General features: G+C 38.4%; 2 protein-coding genes across 2 annotated transcripts in view; one reads left to right on the forward strand and one right to left on the reverse strand.

Annotated features, from left to right (window-relative positions):
- LOC137926284 (trypsin-1-like) overlaps positions 1–15,790 on the reverse strand; it is a 16,968-nt gene extending 1,178 nt beyond the window's left edge. The window contains exons 1-9 of the mRNA XM_068769880.1: positions 15,535–15,790; positions 10,518–10,615; positions 9,139–9,245; positions 8,257–8,393; positions 7,559–7,710; positions 6,710–6,822; positions 5,663–5,815; positions 3,835–3,964; positions 1,162–1,293 (exon numbers count right to left, since the gene is read on the reverse strand). Of these exons, the coding sequence (XP_068625981.1) occupies positions 1,162–1,293; positions 3,835–3,964; positions 5,663–5,815; positions 6,710–6,822; positions 7,559–7,710; positions 8,257–8,393; positions 9,139–9,245; positions 10,518–10,615; positions 15,535–15,604 (1,092 nt within the window). The 5' untranslated portion in view covers positions 15,605–15,790. The remainder of the gene's footprint in view (positions 1–1,161; positions 1,294–3,834; positions 3,965–5,662; positions 5,816–6,709; positions 6,823–7,558; positions 7,711–8,256; positions 8,394–9,138; positions 9,246–10,517; positions 10,616–15,534) is intronic.
- LOC137926194 (venom protease-like) overlaps positions 1–18,747 on the forward strand; it is a 289,572-nt gene that overhangs the window by 155,531 nt on the left and 115,294 nt on the right. The window lies entirely within an intron of this gene.

Consider the following 18,747-nt stretch of genomic DNA (forward strand, 5'->3'; position numbering starts at 1 on the left):
AAACATTTTATAAGATTACTAGCTGATCCCGCAAACGTTGTTTTGCAAAAAAAATTGATATTTTAATTTACAAATAAAAAATAAGGGTTGATCGTAGAGGGGTGAAAATTTAAGGTTGTATGTATTTTTGTATGCTGTATCATAATAAAATAAAAACCAAAAAATTTGTCTAAAAAAAATAAAAAAAATAATTTAGGGGTGGACCACCCTTATCACTAAGGGGTATGAAAAATAGATAGTAGCCGATTCTCAGACCTACTGAATACGCATATTAAATTTGGTAAAAATCAGTCAAGCCGTTTCAGAGGAGTTCTAGTTCGAACACCGTGACACGAGAATTTTATATATTAGATAAAGCTTGGGAATATTACTCTACCATCAGAAAAATATAAGTGACCACAAAAAACACGTCAGAGTTCACTGTGGGCGTATCTCATGTGTGTTTGGAACCTTCGTGGATTTAAATAGAATGACTCCATTATGGTGTATGATTTTAAAAAAATCATCACATGTAAACATCATCTTTACATGATCTGGTGATTGGTGTAAAAGATTTCAATGTGTGAATGTATAGCTCATTTGCTGTCGATTTATATATGATACACCCTATATAAAAATCAATGGTTTCAGAAATAATGATTAAAAAAACCTTTGTTTTGTTTTATTTATATGAGATAATTATTTTTCACTGTCTATTCCTACAGGCTTTATACTGAAGTTATTTACCTATCGTATCGCCTTCTCTGAGTCATCACCCTCCTGATGATCGCCCGCTTGGTCTTCTTCCATCAACTTGGTACTTTACTATCAGCGAAGTAGTCTGGTCTTTTTATTGGTATTTTTTCAACAGCATATTTCTAAAGCGACGATTTTCCTTTGGTCCGCTTTCCAGTGTTTATACAGGATGATTGGACATAAGTATTAAAGCTTATACACTTATAACTAATACATATATATATATATGTAAATGTGTGTGTGTTTGTATCTTTGATTTAAATTTCGAATCTTTGAAGGAAATTTCGCCCGTCCTGCAATGCATGAGAAACAATCAACCTATACTCTCATATACAGGGTGATTGTTTCTTATTTGGAGCTATGGAATCACTAATACAAACCTTCTACACCTATCACCCTGTGTATAATATTTGAATTTTACATTACCTGACACGTATCCTTGGACTTGTTCTTGTCGCCGTAGCATATCTGCGTCCGGGAGTCGAATCCGTTCATCATCAGCCGCGTCGGCGGGAACAGCACTGCGCATTCGAAATCATCGAACTTGTTCAGTATCACCTGAAATTAATTATTCATATACCACTTCGAGAAATTTGAATATTTGAAGATACAGCAAAAGCTCACCCCATCAGTGGGGGGAGGAGTGAACCCGTTGACCAAGAACTCGACCCTGAGGAGACCAGAATATAATACCCGTCACCATTTATCAAGCACAATGGCTTCGATAACCAGGAAATTCATCCAAGATCTATATAGTGCTTCCGGTTGACCTGGACTCGGTTCTAGTCCAGATGCTCAAGACTCACGGGAGATTCTCTATGTAAGTTCAAACTCAGTTGCACTCTTCCATCTGTAACCTAATTGTGGACCAGACCATGGTGCAACTCATCACCTTTCCACCATTTTACGCGATAATAGTAGATCACCAGTGAAAAAAGATATGAACATCATATCACTGGTGAGTGAAGAGGAAAAAAAAAATAAACAAATCAGTGGTAAAATATCTTATTAAGAATAAAAAAATCGTTAAGCAAGTGATAAAAACAGTGAGTTTAAATCTGTGGAACTCTAAATGGAAAGCGAAGGTAATTATAAGAAAGTGTTAAATACAAGGAAGAAGAAAACAGGAGTATGTTAAAGATTTTCACCCATGATAGGAGTTAAAAGAGAAGCCGAAAAATATGGTCAAAAAAATTTTCTTCACTACGAAACATCTCGTTTTTTCCAGTGCCTTAAGATGAAAGCCAGCAACCGATGTGTGTTACCGGTGATGAAATAGTAACTAAAATGGTGTTCAACAAGAGATCTAATTAAGAATGAGATTTAAACAGCCCAGCTGTTTGGAAAATTGAACTGACAGACAAAACAAAATTGAAACTGAAATGTGATTTACATAAAAACTAGTAAAAAAGGTAGAATGGCGAAATGTAAATGGTAAGAGAATAATAGAGATTGCAAAGAATGGAAGAGGAGAGTAATATGAAAACACATGAAAAAAAAATTTTAATTAAAAAAGTTCCTATATAATAGGGGGTGAACGGAACCATATAAAAAGCCTTATTGCAGAAGTAACGGACACTAGAGCCTTAAAGTTCTGGAGTGAAGACCAGAGACCGACAAGAGCAGAACAACTAGTCGAATAGAAAATCTATGGGTAAGGCCTATGCCCAGCCGTGGAGATACTGCTGAAATTATGACGATATGTTTCTTGTATATTTAATTCATTAATAACATCGACCTTTCGTTACGAAGAAACACCATCATAGGGAAAGATGGAGAGAGAGAAAAACAGAGAAAGAGAAGGAGAGATGGTTAATTGTTAATTCCAACTCGTACTATAGAAAATCTATAGGCAAGGCCTATGTCCAGCCATGGACATACTGCTGAAATTATGACGAAATTTTTTTTTGTATATTTAATTCATTAATAACATCGACCTTTCGTTACGAAGAAACACCATCATAGGGAAAGATAGAGAGAGAGAGAAAAACAGAGAAAGAGAAGGAGAGATGGTTAATTATTAACTCCAACTCGTACTATAGAAAATCTATGGGCAAGGCCTATGTTTAGCCATGGACATACTGCTGAAATTATGACGATATGCTTCTTGTATATTTAATTCATTAATAACATCGACCTTTCGTTACTAAGAAACACCATCATAGAGGGAGATGGAGAGAGAGTGAAAAACAGACAAAGAGAAGGAGAGATGGTTAATTGTTAATTCCAACTTGTACTATAGAAAATCTATGAGTAAGGCCTATGCCCAGCTGTGGACATACTGCTGAAATTATGACGATATGTTTCTTGTATATTTAATTCATTAATAACATCGACCTTTCGTTACGAAGAAACACAATTAGAGATAGATAGATGGAAAAGGGAGAAAAACAGAGAAAGAGAAGAAGAGATGGTTAATTGTTAATTCCAACTCGTACTATAGAAAATCTATGGGTAAGGCCTATGCCCAGCTGTGGACATACTGCTGAAATTATGACAATGTTTCTTATATATATAATTCAGTAAAATCATCGACCTTTTGTTACGAAGAAACACCATCAGAGAGAGAGAGAGAAAATTATAGAAAGAGAAGGAGAGATGGTTAATTGTTATATTTGACACCCGTAGACTCCTACTATATAGCTAGAGGAAGCCTATTTCCCCTAAAAATATCTATGGGGGGGGGGGGGGGGATTTACCACAATCGCCACGCTTGGCAGGTTGGTGTATGTTATCCATCTACTTCCAATTCTATATTTAATGCACAAGGTGTTAATTACATATGATTGTAATTCCCAGTATCCCAGTGCTGGGATACCAGTATAAATTTCAAATTGTGTTTGGCACTAATCGGTGTAACATAACTCCTGAAGATGCCCCGTGGAGGGGTGAAACACGTGTTGAGTGATTTGCCGGTGGCGGTTGTGTGATTCGCATTGTTTGCCGCATGCGCATTTATCAGCGGGCTGACGGGCGGTACATTTCATTGCACAACTACCACTGCATGTGCGGAAGTGGCTAAATATTTGTCCTTTTCTTACTTAGGATGGACTTCCGCGAGGTAACGCCTGGTTCCATTAAATAAATTTCATATATCACCTTCTGTAATACATCAGCGTTGGAGCCCCTGTTCTGTGTCGCCCCCCATCCTGAAGCCAGAGCCAAGGCGTCGTTAGCCGTGGTGTCCACGTGAAGGCAGGCCGGCACCACATTATCGCTCAAGTTTATCCTGTAAGGATATTCAAATTCATACGAAGCCTTCAAGGATAAGGTAGAATTATTAAACCTGATATAAGAACTAACCAGAAACACAACAGTTGAATTTTAAATGAAACTTATATATGTGCACAAATGACTAGTCAATTAATAATAGGAAAAACAAATTAAAAATAGAATAAGAACAAAGTAGCATTGTATTAAAAAAATCAAAACCAAAAATAAGAAAACTGTGATATAAAAAAATAGGATAATTAAAAAAATAAAGAATAAAAGAAATGTACCAAGCCACCAAGAGTAATAAGATGATGGAAGGAAGGCGATGAAAGCAAGAAGGAATGAAAGGACAAAATGAAAGATATTGTGAAGGAAAAAAAGGTAAGAACAAAAGAAATTGAGAAGAATGAAAGTGAGTGAAGAATATAGATAAAAATTTGAAAACCTTATTTGTGAACAAAGACCCTGATCCCAACAAATTAGGGGTACGAGAGGCCTCTTAGAAAAAAAACTTAGATATGTATATACATACATCATGTTTAATATTAAACAGTTAAAATGAAATATAGTTAACAGTTTAACGAATTGTTACTTAACATCTAATTACCTACCTCACAGTTGGGCAACGAGCCATGAGAGTGGGTCTTTCAATAATTAGATATCCATAGACATAATTAAAGTAACCAAAATAGTTCAGAGGATTGGTTGAAGTGGCAGTGAAACACATAAATCAGATGACCATTCGGGATTTAAAGCCAAAACTAGAAATAAACCACTTCAAAGATGCTATTGAATTTGAGTGCAAGTAAACGACTTAAAATTAACAAACCAGAAGACCCAAGACCCAACCCAAATGGGGTGCAGAGCAACAAGTCCTCTGCCGTTGCCTATTGGCACAAAGGGAGTGGAGGGAGCCCACACATTCATTTACCTCGGAAGCATAGCATCGGAATCAGGTGGGACAGAAGAGGACATCGCTCACGGAAGCTGACTAGAAGAATTAACCCTTAATAACCCAAAAATTCAATTTTGATACCAATCTTTTAAACCGAATGTTCACATTACTATTAGTTTTTTTTTAATAGGTTGACTGAACGAATTTTACTGTTATATAATATTCTTTCCAACGAAATTAAAAAAAAATCTATTTTTCCCTTCATCTAGACCCTCAAGCAAACAGTAATTTAAAAAAATCACCTTCGTAAATCAGGCTAATAAGGGTTAAGCCCAAAATATTCCGGTCCAATATGAATACCGTGTTGCTATATGTATGCAAGACGTGGAAGATCACCAAAGATATCACGCGTCGGCTCCAAGTCTTCCTTAACAACTGCCTTCGACGCATTCTCTGTATATACTGGCCTGAGAAAGTCTCCAACGTAGATCTCTGGAAACGCTGAGAAGAAATTCCAATCGACCAGCAGATCTGATGCAATTGAAACTGGATAGGCCATCGGCTCCGAAGGGACCCTGATCACATATCGAGGCAAGTCCTAGAATCGAATCCTCAAGGAATGAGAAGACGTGGACGTCTAAAGAAAACCTGGCGGATGATCACTGCAGAAGTGAAGGCAGTTGGAATGACGTGAAGCGAAGTAAAGCGCGAGGCTCAAGACCGCTCGGGATGGCGACGTACTGTGGACGCCCTCTGCCCCATCTTGGGGACATAGGAATAAATGATGATGGTGATGTATTAAAGTATAAAAGTACTTACTCCCTGTCAGTTTCCAATAGTGCTATATCATGATACCGCTTTGGTGCTTTGTACTCCGGGTGCTTTATTATATTCTTGATTCCGTACCGCTGGGAGCTGTCCACGTGTTCCGTTCTACTCAGTATCCCTACAAGGGCATATTTTACTGGACCTCTGAAAATATAAACTTATATACAGAGACGTTTTAGAACCCTCGAAGAGGACCTGGTGAAATTATATAGACCTTATGGTTTTACCCCTAGTAGCCTACTGCAAGATAAGACTATCTATGGGGATATACCACAATCGCCACGCTTGGTAGGGTTGGCGATCGCAGTGTGGTATTATGGTACGCAGACGCTGCTGACCATCCTCTGGAAACTTGTTTGTGGCGTATCTACTCGAATCCCACGATCGCAAGTCTCAAACCTCCACAGTTGGGCTACCACAGGTAGAAATATGTACACAGTTAATGTATGGTGAAACATATAGAAAAATCCTTGGTTCGGTCTACCTGGTGGATGGCAGAATCTCCGTAGCTTTAAAAGCATTGATAATGATCAAATTGCCGGTAGACGCGGTTTGCCCCCCCCCCCCTCCCCCGGCCCGACCGGTAGTCAAGGTCGTAAGTCACTGGATGCGAGAGAATTTATATTGTGGTATGGATGAGATCTTCAGGGTGGACAAAAGATATGTTACCCTCTGGAGGAAGGACAGGATTATGTGGGATTTCTACCCACTAAAACCCCTTATGGAGGTCCCACAGAATCTTCCAGAAAACTCGCGGCTGACTCTCACCACTGTACCAGATCACATCCGGGGGGGAACTGTGCCTTTCTCGACATACACACTACTGTATCCCAGAAACAAGTGCTCACTTCGATCTTCACGGGTTTGTATTGAGTGGACAGTGAAGGCGCCTACCCCCAGACCCCCTCCTCCAGACAGGAAATACCTTAGCCCTATTCTTGTGAACCCAGGCTAGAGGCTTTAGGGGTAGGCCTATGTCTTCCGGAGCCTAACGATGTAAATAAGAAAGAACTAGAGAAATCAGCTGAATATACTTACGCTTCTCTACTGGAGGTGCAGTGTCCCGCTGTCAGTATGAACTTCTCGCTGATGACAGACCCCCCGCAAAGCCACTGGATGTTGTTCACATCGTTTCCGAATCCAAGAAGAGCCTACAGGGTGATTGGTTTATAGTTTAATTTCTGTCAATATACCATATGTATGGTTTTTTGGACCGATCGCGGGGGGATAGGGTTGTTAGGGATTCTTACACGCTAAAAACCCCAGTTTCTAGCAGAGGAACACTAGTCTTCGGAGAGTCGCATTAATTATTGTCTTTATTATTTACCGCACTGTGAGAACTGGTCTGAAAACAGTTTTATAATGTCACTTAATTTAAAGTGACATTTTACACCCAGTTATGGATGAAGACGAAGAATGAAGGCTGCCTTTTTCGTGCACCTTGAAATTGAATTTGTTATCCAGGTCTCCACTTGGTAGGTTTGAGTCACCCATGGTACTGAACGTTCCATGAGTGTGATTGGAGCTGATGGAAGGGAGTTTGTAGAAAGCTTTGGAGGGATGAGGATACCTCACAAGGGTTACTTACATCTAGAGCCTAGGCTAGTGGAAGAGATCGTCTTCTAGTTGGGTTAAAGGCATTAGTTTCATCCAAATATGGCCACTATGATCAGTCTTACATTGGTCCACCTAGTTTACCTTCTGGGGGGGCATATCCACGACGCGTTCTCCGGTTCACCACTGATCATAGCCCTCTCCATTGCTCTTTGGGTGACGTTAATGGGGTACTGTCAGTGAGTCGTTATATATACTTATCAAAAATTACTTTTGAAGAGTCAGGTGCTCAAAAACCATGCAATAAAAGTAGATTATTTCTGAAGGCTTTACCATGTGAGGGAACTCCTTCAGCGAAGCATCAACACCTCCTACCACCAGCACATCCGTTCTGTGATTACACATGTAAGTTCGTGCTTTCTCACCGGAGAGGGTATTCCCCTTTTTGCAAGGGTACACCAGTTTCTCCTGGTATTCAATGCATTCTGGAATCCAAGCATTTTATAACTTACTTAAAATTTCTTGGTCCACCAGAGGTCTATGTTAGTGGGACAAAAAATGAAAGTTAACAATTCATAAGGGTCCATAGCTGAAAGGTTCGACCACGAGCCGATAGGCGTGGGTAGACCCCGGTGGACCAACATGGTCAAGGTGGCGGGAGGTAGGTGTTTGCAGCACAGGACCCAAAACCGTGGCTATCTTTGGAGGATGCCCATGTCCAGTAGAGGAGGTTCTATTTTCAAAGCCAGTTACATAAACTTTTTTCTTTTCTTTCATTAAACACAAAATGTTTCACTGATAATCTATCAAAGTATACAGGATGATCGCTTTTAGATTAACAATGGAAGTTCAGTGGTAGAAGACTGATACTTTTGACCATAGGTCACGGGTTCGATTCCTGGGATATAATGCATTGATTATATAGAACTACCACTGCTCAGCATGGCGGTTATGGTATTACCTCCCATAGATATCAATGAGTAAGGCCTAAACATTGTGGGCGTCTATGAGTTGAATCGGACAAAACTTACTGTCCCAAGCCTTTTGTCCAGTTTTGGGCGACGTGAGGTTAGCAGGTATGGCCTCACAGGCACCGCCGTCGATCTGAGTGGGATCGTTTATCACGTAGTCGTAGACTGGGGGCACGTATTCCGTGGTGGTTGTGGGTCTAGAACCAAAATGATTTCTGATGAAACACGTCTTACCTCGAGATATCCGAACATTTCTAGAAGATTCCATCAGATCCTTCAATAAATCCTCGAGCGATCGTCGGTACTGTGGAGGGGATATCCACCCCCCATAGTACCGACTTTACTGACTCCTTCGCAATACAACCTATTCTTCTCTGGAGCGCGCTCCCCCTCGATATCAGGATGATCAGGAATCGTTGCGCATTCAAAGCGAAGCCTCGACAGCTGTCAAGCTGATGAAGTCGTCACGATAGCTGGACTTTATTATTTATTCTATATATATAAATAGTATATGTAGATATTCAAATACATATATTATGGTATATTTATATATAATATAATATATAGATTGTGTTTGGCACTAATCGGTGTAACATAACTCCTGAAGATGTCCCGTGGAGGGGTAAAACACGTGTTAGGTGATTTAACGGTGGCGGTTGTGTAATTCGCATTGTTTGCCGCACGCGCATTTATCAGCGGGCTGGCGGGCGGTGCACTTTATAGTACGACTACCACTGCATGTGTGGAAGTGGCTAAATATTGGTCCTTTTCTTACTTAGGATAGACTTCCGCAAGATAACGCCTGATTTCATTAAATATTTGTATATTATAGTATATACCTAGTAGCCATTGGTATACCTTATTATATTAACTTGTTTTACCTGTAAATAAATATTATCAATCACCCTGTAAAATCGCACAAGCGACAAAAAAAAACATTACCGTCTCGTGGAGGTGGTAAGAACCGGCGGTTTGGAGGTGGTTGCCGGGGCCGCCTGCTTTGAGTCCAGGCAACAGACTATGGAGTCTATTCCTCTGAAGGAACATATCTAGAAACAAGAAACAGTCCACCATTATCATAACCGATTTGACGTCCACAGCAGGAAATGGGTCTGTCCAAAGATCACCATCAAGGTCAGTCTTGCGCAGCCAGGATCCAACAACTTCCAGCTTAAGTATGTCATCGGTCCACCTAGAGGGGTGGGGAGGGGGGCTACACACGCCGCGTCTACCACTGAAGCCTTAGAGATAAGGTTATATACCAATGTCATGGACGTCATCGACGATAGACGCACACTTCAAGGTAAAAAGATCACTAGTGTCCTTGCGTCCTGCAGCATCCTTTACTGTGTCATCGGTCTACCTAGGGGGAGGGGGGTCTACACACGCAGCGTCTACCACTGAAGCTTTAGAGATAAGGTTATATACCAACGTTATGGACGTCATCTTATCGTCATCCACGATAGACGCACACTTCAAGGGAAAGACTTCTCCAAAAGATCACCAGCGGTCTTGCGTCCCGCGGCATCCTTGACTATGTCATCGGTCCGCTTTGGGGGGAGGGGGGTTACACACGCAGCGTCTACCACTGAAGCCTTAGAAAAAAGGTTGTATACCAATGTTATGGACGTCATCTTATAGTAATTGACGATAGACGCACACTTCAAGGGAAAGACTTCTCCAAAAGATCACCAGCGGTCTTGCGTCCTGCGGCATCCTTGACTATGACATCGGTCCACCTAGGGGGGCGGGAGGTTACACACGCAGCGTCTACCACTGAAGCCTTAGAAAAAAGGTTGTATACCAATGTTATGGACGTCATCTTATCGTCATTGACGATAGACGAACACTTCAAGGGAAAGACTTCTCCAAAAGATCACCAGCGGTCTTGCGTCCTGCGGCATCTTTGACTATATCATCGGTCCACCAAGGTGGGATGGAGGGGGGGGGGGTTACACATACCGCGTCTACCAATGAAGCCTTAGAAATAAGGTTATATACCAACGTTATGGACGTCATCTTATCGTCATCAACGATAGACGAACAATTCAAGGGAAAGACTTCTCCAAAAGATCACCAGCGGTCTTACGTCCTGCGGCATCTTTTACTATGTCATCGGTCCACCTAGAGGGGGAGCTACCAACGACGGGTCTACCAATTTTTGGACTCTGCCATCAAGATATACGTGCTACGTTCTTCTGCGATCGATTATCTCTGGGTGACATTGACATGACATTGACGCCCAGAGCCTGACGTAAGCTGATGATTAAAGGAGCCAGAAGTAATTTGGGTTCCTCGAATGAGCGAAAGAATCTACTGACCTTAGGCGGTATTCTATTCCTTATATCTCTGATCGCAGACTGACACTGCTCCAGTAAGATGCAGGTGCCCCTGACTCCATCTTTGATGCAGCTCTCACCTGAAACGGAGAATCGTTTAAAATATTTTGTTATATATTGGCGAAACGTTTCTTTCTTTCTCTTCGGCAAACGGTACCTGAAGCTTGGGGAGAGCTATAGATCTTATGTAAAACAGCCTTTTTAAAACACTTACACCCCCTCCCCCCTCCATGTAACACACATAATTTTAAAGGGTCGTAAATTCGTTTTGAGTCCACTATTAAATTGCCCCCACGTGGGGCGTGGGCAACACGTTGGGATACAGAAATATACGCTATAGCCTGCTATTGTGGAGACCACCTTCAAGACTTAAAAACTACCAGGTTGACCGTCGCATCACTGGATGCAGAAGCCTTCAAACAGTTCTATAGGAAATCAAAGCTGGACGTCCATGTCCAACGGTGGGTATCATATAAATAAATAATTATAATAGAGAATTCAAAATTATAATTCACCAGCAAACTTAAGTTGTATACAAAATTCACAAAAATATTTTATTATTCTATAATAAATAAATAGATAAGGAATTAATTATATATAGGGTGATTGGTTATAGGTGTAATAATGTTAAAATGTACATGTGAATTTTACACGTATTTCTAATTTTCCTGTATAATGCGATCACTCTGAAATATGTTATAAATAGATGGCGCAAAAGTAATGTCACAATGTGAACGCGCCATAATTTTTACAAAATGGCGCCGAAAGTATTTGCGCTTTGACATATATGATGTAGATAGATAGACAATTAGTTGTACAAAAGCGATATAGTATATCTAACAGGCTGTCAAATATCTCCCTTCCGCTTTTTTGCTCTTTATTCAATGCTTTATAAAAAGTGTTACAGTAATCGGATTTAGTTCAAATATGCGCTGTTTTGTTCGACAATCTGTTTCCATCTAGACGGCAACTTCATAATACCTCCCTCGTAGAAGCCCCCCTCTTTATTTGCGAAGAACTCGGACAGCCACTTTTCACAAACCTCTTTTGAGTTCAACTTTACACCACCAAGGGCGTTCGCCATGGACAGGAACAGGTGGTAATCACTTGGCGCTATGTCCGGGCTATATGTTGGACGTGATAAAACCTCCCATCCGAGCTCCCGTAGCTTCTGACGAGTCATCAACGAAGTGTGTGGTCTGGCGTTGTCCTGGTGGAACACTACACCCTTCCTGTTGGCCAATTCTGGACGCTTCTGGTCGATCGCCTGCTTCAAGCGGTCCAGTTGTTCGCAGTAGATGGTAGAATTAAGCGTCTGGCCATATGGGAGCAGCTCATAGTGGATGATTCCCTTCCAATCCCACCAAACACACAGCAAAACCTTCCTGGCCGTCAATCCCGGCTTGGCCACTGTTTGGGACGATTCACCGGCCTTCGACCACGACCGTTTTCGCTTGATATTGTCGTATGTGATCCATTTTCCGTCGCCAGTCACCATCCGCTTCAAGAATGGGTCGAGTTCGTTCCGTTTCAGCAGCATATCGCAGGCGTTGATTCGGTCCAGAAGGTTTTTTTGCGTCAAATCATGCGGCACCCAAACATCAAGCTTTTTTTGTATCCAGCCTTCTGCAGATGGTTTAAAATGGTTTGGTGACTAACTCCCATCTCCTGGTCGATGTCACGAGATGCCACATGCCGGTCTAACTCGATGTAGTCCATGATTTGATCGGTATTTGTCGTCGCAGGTCTTCCGCCGGCTGGCTTATCCATGGTGTCGTTTTCGCCGGCTCTGAATGGTCGAAACCATTCCTCCGCGGTTCGAAGTGATAGAGTACCATCCCCCAAAACACCATTAATTGAGTATGAATGAGAGGATCTTAGAGCAGAAGAGAGAAATAGACTGAACTATGGAATGAAGAACAGATTGATATCGATTGTAATGAATGGAAGAAGTGTATAAAAATAATAAATAGGTAGCAAAAAATTTAGTAAAAAAATTAAATTCCTATTCCTAACAAAACAGGGGGTGGAAGGAATTTAAAAAAAAGGTCAGGATCAGCTCGCGTCTCCCGACCGTGTAGTCTGTAGTACACTACACTACAGTTCTACTATACACCTACACGGGTACAGTCCATCTTCGTGTAAACTATATATATATCCTACGAATAAGATAATAAATAGTTTTTGACGTAAGCAAAAAAAAAAATTAAAAATTCCATCACCTGACAGAGACATATTAAGTTGTATGTCATTGGCAATAATTGAGGAAAAACAGTTCGTTAACACGACAAGGAAACATTCGCATAAATTGTAATCAATCTGGTAAAGAATTATATGGTAAGATTTGAAAACATATATATATATATATATATATATATATATATATATATATATATATATATATATAAACAGTAATACCCCGCTTTACGCGAGGGATACGTTCCAAAAAAAATCGCGTTAACTGAAATTCGCGTATAACGAGGTTTATGATTAAACATAGTCAAAAATTATTACAAAAAAATACAAATCATTTTAATCAATCACTTTAATTCTAGGAACACTTTATGCAACACATACTCTTATTTTTTACGGAGAAATACATCTATTGTCTTTTGGGTAACGTTTTGTTTACGTTCTTGTAAAATACGTTCATAACACCCAACACTGTTTTTAATTGTTCGACAGATGGTCAAGACACCATAGAGAAGTTGATGACTACATTATATTTGTACGCACTCTTTTAATCTAATTCGAGGCATTTGAGTCGGCCTAACCAAGAAAATAAACACATACTAAATCAGTTATATATTTTAATTTTTCTACATAATCACCATCAAGTTCAATACACTTTTGCCACCTCCCCTTCCAAGCATTTAGACCGTTGAAAAAAAATGATTCTTCCTTAGAGTCAAAATATGCGTCTACAGCTGCTTTGACCTCGTCGTTTGTCGAAAATCTTTGACATCCCAAGTGCTTTTTTAGGTTAGGGAACAGAAAGAAGTCTGATGGTGCCAGATCAGGTGAATACGGCGGATGCGGTAACAGTTCAAAGCCACAGTTGTGAATTTCAGCCATTGACTGTACTGACGTGTGAACACGGGCGTTATCTTGATGAAACAGGACTTTTCTTCTGAGCATTCCTCGACGTTTTTCTTTTATTTCCTCTCGTAAATGACGTAGTAAGGTGCAGTAGTAATCAGAGTTTATAGTCTGACCCCTTTCAAGATAATCAATCTTAATCACACCTTTCGAGTCCCAGAATACTGAAGCCATCACCTTATTTGCCGACAAAATCGACTTTGCCTTTTTAGGGGGTGGTGAACCAGGTCTTCTCCACTGTTTTGATTGCTGTTTTGTTTCCGGTGTACAGTAATGAACCCATGTTTCGTCCATAGTAACAAAACGATTCAAAAAATCATCTGCATCGGCTTCAAATAACTCCAAACAGTCGCGTGAAATAGTCAATCGCGTCCTTTTTTGTTCAACTGAAAGCAGTCGCGGAACCCACCTCGCAGACACCTTGTGGAAACCCAACTCGTTGACAATGATGTTTTGAGTTCGTTCATAAGAGATGCCTATAATCTCGGCTATCTCTCTAATTTTTAATCTGCGGTCTCCCATTATTAAATCAAGTACTTTTTTAATATTTTCGTCAGTAGTTGACGTCGAAGGCCGATCAGAGCGGGGTTCATCTTTCACACTCTCTCTACCACGCTTAAATTCTGCTATCCATTTTTTGACGGATGAATATGACAGAGCACAATCGCCTAATGTACTGACCATGTCATCATGGATGGCTTTTGATGATAGCCCCTTCTTATGGAGGTACTTAATGACGGCACGCTGCTCGATTTGCTCTATTCGCGGAAATTATGTCCGATTACTTACTTTGTTAATAAATTCATAAAATCACAACTAATTATCGCACACGTTTCGAACTTCACACAATGAACTAGTCTGAACTGAACTAAATAATGTACGTAGATTTGATTTTTAGAATTAAATGGATCTGTGTTAGGCCGAGTACTTTTCAATCCACCCTCGTATATGAACCTACTGCCCATCTGCTAGAATATGTTACGTTCGTTCTGCAGATCTTTTACGCGTTTAAATTTTTTTTATATAAGATGATGTAAATATGATTTAAAAATACAATAATCCCCTATAGCACGGTACTTTGTACACCCCTATAAGAAAATGTTGTCTTGTTAAAAATAAGTTTTACATTTCGTATCGTCCAATATTATATTAATAACGTGATTATATTTTGAACTGGTTCTGCCTGTGACGCATGTAATTTAAAAAAAAAAAACTTTTTAATGGCTCCCGTTCTTGAGGGCCTTGTCTTGGAGACACAGGGACAATTTAAAAAAAAACACAGATTTTATAATTTGCTTTCTCATCTTTGTCCTTCTAAATGTCATTTATTCTCCACAAATTCTTTCATTCTTTTCATCACTTCACTTTCGTTTTGATTTATTTTTATATTTTTACTTTTATACTTTACTTTTTTCACACTGCATTTTTTCGTTTAAGAATTTTTCCATAATAAACGTAGTCTAAGTTACTTTTTATTACATAAGCTACCTGCCAGTGTAAGACACGCCAAAATCGGTCCAGCCATTTCAGATACAGATAAAAAATTTAAAAAAAAACACTGGTATATGTATCTTATATATGCATATATCTCCAACTTTATTTATTTGTATAGATATACTGATTATAATATTAAATCTGTTCCAATACGAAAACAACAGAAGACGAGATTTATTTATTGGACGTTGTAATTCAATTCAATAAAAACCTATTACGTATTTAGTTTAGTATAAGATTAAATAAACAAAAGATGAAGTTATAAATGGCGGTCTTATCGGAAATAGGCAATTAAAAATGGTGAGTGAAATTTTAAGAATATATAACCTTTTTAGATATATCTTTTACGTAATATATTATAATAAAACACACAGTTTATTGGTAAAAAGACAATGACAATTCTCACCTTCATATTGTCCGCTAACGAGCGTGAAAAAACACAAAATTAAATACACAACTGGACTTCCCACCGACATTTTTAAACTGACCACGTAAGGTTATTTCGACCGTAAAACATATTAAAACATGTATATTATAAATTGTAACTGGTTTGATATCATCCTCACGACACTAAAACCTCTTTATTAATTAAATCAGTTGAGATTTATGATAATTAAACAACAATTAATTGCTCGATATTGACAAGACGCGCACGTATTATCCGACTGTTTGCGGTTGACTGGCTGACTGTATGATCCAACTGACGTGGGATGTAGCAGTTTTTTTATACAAGGTTATACTACAACTCGGTAAAAAAATTATTTGATCTGTTCATATAATTTTGGTAGTTAATTTCATAACCGTGAATTTTATGTCGAAAGTTAATTTGATTTTGTTTTGTTTCAAATTTGTTTCTTTAAAAAATCCTATTACAATATTAAGGTAACACTATTATATAAAATAAACCGCATAGTTTTATTTATAAATTTATACACATACATACGTGCGTGATATAGTGCAAGGCATAGTGTTCTGATCTGATAGTTACGCGGCGTATCGAATGGCACGTCATTTATTGCGGTGGCATGATATACAAGATGGTTCTTCATAGGAAGCAAACTCTCATGCCATCGGTTTAACAGTTTTATAATATGTGTAGATTCAATAAAATTGAGCCGTTTCTCCATTTATCTCATGACATAAAAAACTGATAAATAATAATAATTAATATTTACAAATGAAATTAATAAAACATAAGCACCACAAAAAATCGCCTTGACAAATGTTAAAAAAAATAATTGTGGTTAATAATCAATCCAACAAATTTCGTACCGCGTCGTAATTCTGTTTACGATTTTCCCGCCATTTTATTTTATGTGACGCTCTCTGTTGGCGATTTTTAGTAAATGATTCATTTTATTAAACCAGATTTTACAAGTTAATGACCTCATCTTAATTAAATTGCTTTTTAAAATAAAGTTAAAATAAACTTAACCTAATCAGTGTAAACTGTCGACGAAACGTGAGTTCAAATATCAAAGGTTAATATAACTGAACGCAGCTAGATCAGTATTCCGACGCCATAATTATGTTTTTTATACAACTTTTGTATTATTGCAATCGCATACAATATTTAATTATATAATTCCGACATTACTATTTTAAAAATGGTAATTAAATATGTTAATTGTAAACAATAAATATATGGTGATAGTTTCCTTATGTGTTTTTAGTACTTGAAATGAAACTAACCTCCACAGATGATATAATAGCTTTATTAGTCAAGATAAACAATTAAAAGGGAGAAATCATTTATCATTTATTCCTTTGTCCGCTTCACTTCGCTAAGCGTCTAGTTAGTTTATTCGTTTAGTTTCGGGTAAGCGAGTGTAGAGTAGACAACCTATCCTGCTGGTGGGGCTGCCACCTTGGAACCTGGCATCAGGTGCACCTCGAGATGGCGGCAGCTGCGCGTTTGCAGCAGTTCGCAGGAAGGACAACAAGGACATGAGGTGACTTTAAACTTTAAGCTTGGTGTTCTGCTACTAACACAGCAGATGATTTCTTGGCATTTTATATGTAATGCTATTCTCACATATAGTGATTTCTATATATATATCATCATTATTCAAATTATATATTATGAATCTATACAACCAATTACTTGTTTATACAGACTATTTATGTCATGATTTTTTTATACGCGTTTCACAGATAAAAATAAATACTGTATTGCCATAAACATAGTAAAAATTTAAAACATTTTTTTTATTTTACGTACCATTTATATATTATTACTACAGTGTTTGTTAAATACATTTATATAAAGACTTAAAAAATATAGCAAAAACTCTCTATTCGACCATTTCCTATATTCATGGGTGAAAAATTTTTTATTCGCGGATCTAATCAATGCATACATAATAAAAGGATTCCAATAGGTAGCCAACATTATATCCTTTGCAAATACCATATATCCTTTGCAAATACCTTTGTATGAACTAATAAAACCAGTTATTTTAAAATGTTAAATACACATTGAACAAGGTTTAACAAGTTTTATGAATCTGTAAATAATAAAATAAAGAATAAAAAAAATGTACCTAGCCACCTAAGAGAAATAAGATGACGGAAGAAAGACGATGAAAGCAAGAAGGAATGAAAGAACAACGTGAAAGATATAGTGTTGGAAATAAGGTAAGAATAAAAGAAATTGAGAAGAATGACAGTGTGTGAAGAATAAAGATGAAAAATCTGAAAAACTTATTTGTAAACAAAAACCCTGATCCCAACTAATTAGGGGTACGCCAGGCCTCCAATAGCGAGGACGATAACAAAAAAAATGGTAAATTAGTTTTGCCATTTCTTTATGAACATTACTCCGTCTGTGGAACGAAGTCATATGATGAGTCAGATTGTCAATGCAAGCTGCGAGTCAGTCTGAACTGAAGGAGCTTTTACAAACTGTCAAGCGAGAGAGAATTACAAAATATTTAAAGGAATCAGGCGTTACCTTGCAGAAGTCCATCCTAAGTAAGAAAAGGATCAATATTTAGCCACTTCTTCACAACTCTCTTGACTCTGTGTTTGGCACTAATCGGTGTAAAATAACTCCTAAAGGTGCCCCGTAGAGGGGTGAAACACGTGTTGTGTGATTTGGCGGTTGTGTAATTCGCATTGTTTGCCGCATGCGCTTTTATCAGCGGGCTGGCGGGAGGTGCACTTTGTTGCACGACTACCACTGCATGTGCGGATGTGGCTAAATATTGGCTAAATAGTGGATAATTATCTGCTTTCGGAATCGAACCGAAGTCCTCCGAATGCTGGTCCACATAGAAATATATACCTTTTAAGTAAATAAAAAACACATTCTTATTTATAAACTTTATTTAAATACATCATACAATAAACAAGCAAAATGTCAATGTTTAAATATGTCATAACACAGGAAATTAGAATTTATTGACATCTATAAAACTAATCTTTAATTAGATATATACAAATAAATAAAATTTTTGTGTCTGTTTGTGATCGTACGACTGACAAAACGTCACATAGGTGATGTGGGACAGAGATAATGCTCTACGAAGCCGAAATCACCCGATTGTCTCTTTCCAAATGTCGATGTGCAATATTTATCGCCGGGAATTGTATATTGTAAGTGTCCAAAAATATATAA

Source organism: Battus philenor, unplaced genomic scaffold (assembly GCF_028537555.1).
Source record: "Battus philenor isolate CCGP_79_NKW_IND1 unplaced genomic scaffold, ilBatPhil1.0.hap1 SCAF_29, whole genome shotgun sequence".
Lineage (NCBI taxonomy): Eukaryota > Metazoa > Arthropoda > Insecta > Lepidoptera > Papilionidae > Battus > Battus philenor.